Source organism: Megalobrama amblycephala, linkage group LG1 (assembly GCF_018812025.1).
Source record: "Megalobrama amblycephala isolate DHTTF-2021 linkage group LG1, ASM1881202v1, whole genome shotgun sequence".
Classification (NCBI taxonomy): domain Eukaryota; kingdom Metazoa; phylum Chordata; class Actinopteri; order Cypriniformes; family Xenocyprididae; genus Megalobrama; species Megalobrama amblycephala.
Genome location: NC_063044.1, coordinates 63292152 through 63299198, shown reverse-complemented (window position 1 = coordinate 63299198; position 7047 = coordinate 63292152). Strand labels below are relative to the sequence as shown.

Here is a 7047-nt window from a genome sequence, read left to right as displayed (position 1 = left end):
TTTGACATTGAATCTTAACGGGACAGCGCAAAAATAAGACTTTTTTGTTCTAATGTGGTCAAATTCTCAGCCTAATGTAACTCAATTTTTCATAAACTATAACATTTAAAAACAGGTTTTACAGAAAATCGTGCCTTATTGACCTCATCTTTTACGTACATTCATTTAATGACCTTTGTTTTGGTGTTCTTTTAATATCTGACAAATGCTGAAAATGAAGAAAACTAAAACATGCAATTAAATCTGCATGACAACAGAAAACCGAGGAAGAAACCGAACCTTCAGATATAAGATGAGATAAGGAAGGGAGGTGAAATGAGCGAGAGAGCAGCCAGTTACAGAGATGAAAAGGAGGAAAAAAGATGCTGACTGGTGCAAGTGATGGAAGGGTGCTTTCGATGAGCCTATGAGAAGGCAGAGAGCAAGTGCAGTGAGGAGAGAAACCTAAAAGTAAAGTTCTTTGCGGCAAAGGCCCTGTAGATCAGGACACGGCTCAACAACTCGTACGAGTTAATAAAACTTAAGGAATTAACTTCAGCAGATATGAGCATATTAAAAGACTGACTACTGGGATTGTTCAAGCTTGGGTTGGGAGGTCATTTAGAAAACGGAGGAACAAGGAGTGATCTGTGTGGGAGGAAGAATAAAAAAATGGTGGCACCTTCATTGTGAGCCGCGAGTTAGGTGTGATTTGTACAATCTGCAGCGTACGTGTGAACTGGTCTCCAGTTTGGTTGCAGGTTTCTGCTGAGCAGAACGTGTGGTGTCTTGATTTGACTTGACTGCTGCTACTGATAGGGTAAGCTTTTTACTCTTCATCTCTTCAGAAAACTCTGGCATAGTTATGTGTGGAATACTCTCGAAGTTTTCTGTTATTCGATACAGAGCTTGAGTTTGAGTACAATAATGAGAATTTACATCTAATTTCTACAAACTGCCATGAAATCCTGCATTATTCGATCCACCGCTCTCGTTTAGTGGAGATGAGGAACTTTGCAGTCCAAACTTTACTGTCCACACCTTTGGTTTTGTCTGTGCGAGTATCATGCTATTTACCATCAACGTGGTTGATGCGATTGACAGAAGGGCTTAGAAACATTTATCAGGCAATATAATATATTTCAAAATTGCCACAAAAATGAATTTGGAAGGCTAATTTTCTTTGATTTTGGGTGTGGGCTTCATATTAAGAAAGTAAATGTTTCTAAACATGATCGATATTCTCTGCAAGTCAGCAAACATTAATTTTTTACACAAAAGATTTATTTAGAAGTCCTATTTAGTAGCTCAATCACTCTGTGAAATTGAGTAATATTGACTTGTTATAGTATATGGCTGCATTGTAAAGATAAAGATTGAAGGGTCAAGGCATTTTAAACCACAAATGAAACCTCATTATCACACTCAATTTCCTTTGTCAAGCCAATTACATTCATCTTCTTAGTGATTTTTTCTCACACCTTTTCTCAGTAAAGCATGCACTGGACAAATACATTTAATAATTCTATGCATATAAATGAGTAGTCCTGTTGTGTTGGATAAGTTCATGATTAGATTTTTCGAATCAACAGTAATGTAGTATTGGGTGCCAAAGAACATGCCAAATTTGCATGCGCTTAAATTAAGAGAATGTAGGCCATCTGCGCTGCTTTTTGGGGTTCTAGTAGTTCTCTATAACTTGACAGCTATAGGATTTAGAGAGGCCCAAACCTCTCATAATATGTCGTTTTTTTTTTTTTTTTCTCATCTAACTGCAAAATACAGGAAATCCGTTTCCTGGCACTGAATGCAACCACAGACAGCCACACTCACATATATAGAGGTGTGTAAAACTTGCAAGGCAGGTGATGCCGAGTGAAATTTAACAGACTGAGAATTTACATTAATAAATACGTTTCATCTGAAAAAAGCTGACCGCTCTTTTTAGAAATGTTACAGAGAAGAAGAGCCTGTCTCTACTAAAATGCACACAATGATTCATGCTGAGGTAATCAGGAGTTTGTCTTCTATTTGAGTGTTATACGTAATGGTGTTGAGCTGACTAAAAATAAAAATAAAATACCCTTACAGGTTTTCTTCAACTTCTGTGCTTTTATATCTCAGATTTCTATTAAAACTAACATACTGAGTACTAACTTTTTTTTTTGGAATATGAAGGTCACATTAAAAATGTCTTAAACTTTAGCGTAGATTTTTTTTGGTGTGTGTAGAATTTAAATTTTATTTCTTACTCTTGTCCAGACCAAGACTTTCAGTCTTAAAACATGAAAAAATACATCATAAAAATTTGAGAATTACACATTTAAAACTATAACAATCTTAATTAAAACACAAATAGTGATTTTTTTTCCTAAAATTACTGTATTTGTTAATCATGAAGGCAACATCAGTGAAGCTTGAGATAAAAATCAGACATGTAACATGTGAATAAAAACAAATCAAAATAAAAACTTGTTATATAAATATTTTATTAAAGTGTCATTTCCAAATGAGCTTTAAATTTGGTCAAATTTTGCAAAGTGTGAATATTTATAAATGCTATATATATATATATAATTTGTAAAACGCTATCAAGCACAATACATCATTTGAGATGCAATAGAAATGACACAAGTGTATGATCATTGTGTATGCATCGTCAATAGTCAAATTAAATGAACTAATTTTTGTTTTTCAGAAAGATAAAACAGAGCCTGCATATAGAATTGTACATACCTTGAAAGGGATTCTGGCCAAAAGAAGTTGTGTTGTTTCATAGAAGTTGAGATGTTTTTACTGGAAAACAAGATGATACTGATTAAGAATATGATTTTTGCAGACAAAGTTACAAAGTATTCGGAAAGATGCAAGCTAGTTAAGGCACTTAAATGTGCATGGTGGAAATTATCAAATCAATTTTAAGAATGTATTGCTAAATAATAAATTATGAGAAATGTTTAAAAGAGCTCATGGAAGAACTGTATCTTCAGCCGTTTCTTAAAATTTGCGTCTCTACAAGATGGGGCACCTTAACTAATCATCTCGTTTCATTTGTATAATTAAAAAAAGTTCAGTTTATATAAACCAAATGAAATGAGTTGACCTAACTTTTCATATGCTGCTGCTTCATTTATGCAAAATGAGCGAACATTTCGCAGGGTTAGTCACACTAACCTAAAACCACAGATTCAGAAGAAGTTTGTTGCTCTCTTTTGTGGCCTAATAGTGCCATAAATCGATGTTTTTCTCACATTGTCTCCTCAGTTATGGACTCCACTACACTGCTGTCTGTGGTAAGCGGGGCTGTCCTCCTGTCAATCATCCTTGTAACCAGTCTTTGTACATACTGCTGGCGGCATAAACAGCCAAGTAAGACCTCATAACTTTGTCTACATTAAAATGTGTTTTTCCCTCTCTCTCTCTCATCAAAACTTCATGGTAAAAGGGATGTTTTTCAGTTTGTACAATATGACTTCGCACAACTCTGACAATGACGCTATAAGAAAGAGTTATAATGATAATTTTGTACTTTCATTTAACATTTTTGTGTAGTCGAGCTACAGTCATCATCCTCCTGTGCTAGTATATGCGCAAGCAAATATGACAAGGATTGAATACGGATCGTGCATCACCTGTATCTTTCCAGAAAATGCGCAGAACGACTAGGCCAGATTTTAGTCAGACTCGGCGTGCAACTCTGCCTTCACGTGCTATGCTATCGGAACTTTGATATTTCCGACTTCTGAATTCGTGATTACGAGCTCGAAATGGGAGGGTGTTCATGTGCAGGTTTTTTTTTTTTTTTTTTACCTAGAAAACTCGTATTTACGATAACTCCGAGAGCGCGTGAAGGCAGCATAACGCATATTTAATGCTTGAAACATTTGATGTTTACTAGTTGGTTGAAGCCGAGCAATAGTTACATTACAGTATTTTTTCCAACTGCTTACATACATTTTCAAAACTTTGCCTCTTTTTTTCAAAACTTTACACACACAAAATGCAAAATTTTGCAAAATGAAGCATTCAAAATATCACAAACACGTACTTTGCAAACACCTTTGCTATAATAATCTATTTTTGGTTATATCATACACACACAGTTATTCAAAACCTAAAGCTCTTCTTTCATGAGCTCCATTTCTGTACAAGATTGAAAGTAATTAGCAGAGAGATGTTGAAAAATTCACGGTAAACATGGAAGCAAGATTGAAACCAAACTATTAATTTATTGTTTACTGTAAGCATTTGTGGTTGTGAATACAGTATTACACAGTACAAAAGAACCATGTGTACTTGGACATAAACAATGGTTGTGTTTGAAAAAGGAAATCAAGATACTTCCTGTTAGATTTTTGTGTGTTACGTAGGAAATTGTGTTGTGTTTTGCAAAAAGTACTATCTTATGAAATTGAAAACTGAGTCGAAGGCTGAGAATTAAGTGTATGGTTTTGCAGATTTGGTGTTTGCCCCTGCTGTTTGAGTGTCAGGTTTCAGAAATTGTTTGACGAGTGAGGATTTTGTGTGTAAGCAGTTGAAAAAACTGGTAGCCCAACTTCGTTAAAAAGAATCAAATTTGTAAGGTGAATGTGATTGTTAATATCCATTGTAAAAGTATTGTGACATGATTTAGTTTGTTTATTGGGTATTTTACAGCATCCATCCCTCAGAGGTCCAGTGACTCTAGTCCAGAATACAACTCAACGTAAGAAATAAAATCGCGCCTCTGTCTTGCAAATTTTGCCAAATAAAAGGATCTTGTCTGCTACACTATTGTATCAGTCATAATTATCATATCTACAGTATGTTTTGGTCTAAAGTTGTGTTTGAAGCTGTATACCCTGTGTGTGTTGGCTCAACATTATCTCTCTTCAAACAGATTTGTGGTTCGGCATCCCCAGTCCACATGTAAATAAATCATCCTTTCTTCTAACGCACAACAAAACATTGTATACTCTGTAGTGTTCAAATTAATACATAAATGTTTGTATCCTCTCTTATTATTCAGATGCACCTCATCCAGACCCTCACAGAATTATCAATGTACCTTACCCACTACCCAAGTGAGTTGACATACAAACACAGATATACACATTCACAGACTCTTGTGCTTCACTGTGTTAATAACCTCTCTTCCCTCAGTTCACTCAGTTCACCATCTATTACTGTCACAAAGGTGCCCTCCTGCCCTCCCTCAGAAAGTGAGTAATGCAGTCATCATGGTCTTTGAAAGAATATAATAATCTAACAGCTCGTGTCATAAAAAAACAGCACATTTTCAATGTTTGTCATTTGCTTTATTACTACAATACAAACCTTTATGACAGAAAAGATGTCACATTATATATATAAATGTGACTTTGAACTACACTTTATGTATAAAAGTTGCTATGTAAGTAAATGATGAGTGGTATTATTATTATTATTAACCTCTTAAGGCACACATTTCAATTTTTGTCTCTGCAGCTGGAAGTCAAGCCAGTTATGTGAATTACGGTGAGAAGAGAAGCAACATTCATGACGATGAGCATGGTCTGTGATAAACTGACACATTTTTGAGTAGTTACGGAGTGTATTGTTATTGTGCTATTATGGGTTACATGGAAACTCTTGGTGAGTGAACAAATGTGTGTGCATGAGAGATTGACTGGTAAAAATATGTGATTCCTCTCCAGACAATGAAGATGAGCAGGATATTCAGCTTCCAGGTGACTACATGTAAGAGCATTCATTCCTGATCCCAGATCTTCACAAGCTGTCCCAAACTACTAGTTAGGCTAAAGCTGAAGAATTTTCCGTATGAAACTGAAAATATATTTTTATTCCATCCAGAACCGTGATTCCAGATCCCCCACATTCCCCAGGCAAACAGCCTTCATCCCAGAGTTCAGGTAAAAGATCTGAGATTAAACAAGTATAGAAATGTATTTACATTTGTTTGTTTATTTATAAATAAAAAAATAGTCAAATAGAATCTTCTGATGATTTTATGACCTCTAATTTTGTAGATAATACAAATAATTACATCAATGAATTAAGTGGCTCTGAGGATGACTCGATCTCAGGTACTACATGCTGAAAATAAATAATGATGAAAATGCACTGCTGCAATGCATATTGTAACTTTATCCTGTGGTTTTTTTTTTTTTTTTTACAGACAGTCACGATTATGAAAATTTCAAAAATTCTTCAGACCTCCAAAACCAACCCGCTTGTAAGTGTGATTGTTAGCTATCACTAAGCAAAGTTTTTTTTTTTTTTATGTATATGGAAAACTATACTTGGATCACATGAACTTAGTTTTACAGTCATGAATAGCAAAATGTGTTTTGAAAAAGTCCATATGTAAAATGTACTGATTTATAATTTATCAAACTATTTTTTAAATATATATATGCTCAACATTCCTAATAATTAATATTTTCATGAAATTAACTATTTTTATGTTCCTCCTCACCAACAGGTCTGTCCCGTGGAAGTATGAGCAGTGATGATGACCAGGGCAGCTCTGAATATGTCAACACAGCTTAACTCATAATAATGAAGGTACTAAACACTTCTCTAGTTTACTGCATTTGACTGTCTGACACATTTTTGGATTTTTCAATGAACTAAGGAAAATTTTTTTTTTTTTTTTCTCCAGGATCCTTTTATCAAGTGATGTTGATTAGAGGCCTAAAAATCATCCTGAGTCTCCAGATGTACCCATGCTTTGAATTTTGAAGTGGAGCACCACCAAGAAAGCACTGAACCACTGTCACCTCACAGAAAGCTTCACTTCCTCCCTCAATCCTTATGACAATCTGCTGACGATACCTGAGAATTTTTTTTTAAACATTTGCTGTTTATGATGTAATGCAACCTGACTTTTGCTTTCAAAAATGAGCGCACCAGAGAATTTTTTGACTCCATGTAATATACAGCTTTTAATATACAGTCATAAATGTTTATAAACTTTAGTTATTGGCTTGTGAATGGGGAAATAAAAGTTTTACTAATTTACATTGTGTCTGCTGCTACAATATGGATAGAAAATTTATGTAAGAATTTTGAAAGGCATTTTATAGA

General features: G+C 34.6%; 1 protein-coding gene across 3 annotated transcripts; it reads left to right on the top strand.

Moving 5' to 3' along the window:
* Window positions 1-229: 229 nt before the first annotated feature.
* On the top strand, window positions 230-6981 carry lat (linker for activation of T cells). Of its 3 annotated transcripts, none has more exons than XM_048208450.1 (13): window positions 230-799; window positions 3244-3348; window positions 4636-4684; window positions 4859-4887; window positions 4988-5042; window positions 5122-5180; window positions 5446-5511; window positions 5655-5697; window positions 5812-5870; window positions 5988-6044; window positions 6137-6193; window positions 6443-6525; window positions 6623-6981. In XM_048208450.1, exons 2-12 carry the CDS (start codon window positions 3246-3248, stop codon window positions 6508-6510), a joined length of 645 nt encoding a protein of 214 aa, XP_048064407.1. In that variant the 5' UTR covers window positions 230-799; window positions 3244-3245; the 3' UTR covers window positions 6511-6525; window positions 6623-6981. The 3 variants fall into 3 exon arrangements, with proteins under 3 accessions (XP_048064407.1, XP_048064421.1, XP_048064413.1); XM_048208464.1 differs by having other exon boundaries at window positions 246-799; window positions 5446-5475; XM_048208456.1 differs by lacking the exon at window positions 230-799 and adding an exon at window positions 1813-1987.
* Window positions 6982-7047: the final 66 nt, after the last annotated feature.

Coding starts and splice junctions, on each gene's coding strand:
- lat (XM_048208450.1), top strand. CDS start 3,246: ATGGACTCCACTACACTGCTGTCTGTGGTAAGCGGGGCTGTCCTCCTG. Junction 3,349..4,635: donor CTGGCGGCATAAACAGCCAA/GTAAGACCTCAT, acceptor GGTATTTTACAG/CATCCATCCCTCAGAGGTCC. Junction 5,512..5,654: donor CATTCATGACGATGAGCATG/GTCTGTGATAAA, acceptor ATTCCTCTCCAG/ACAATGAAGATGAGCAGGAT.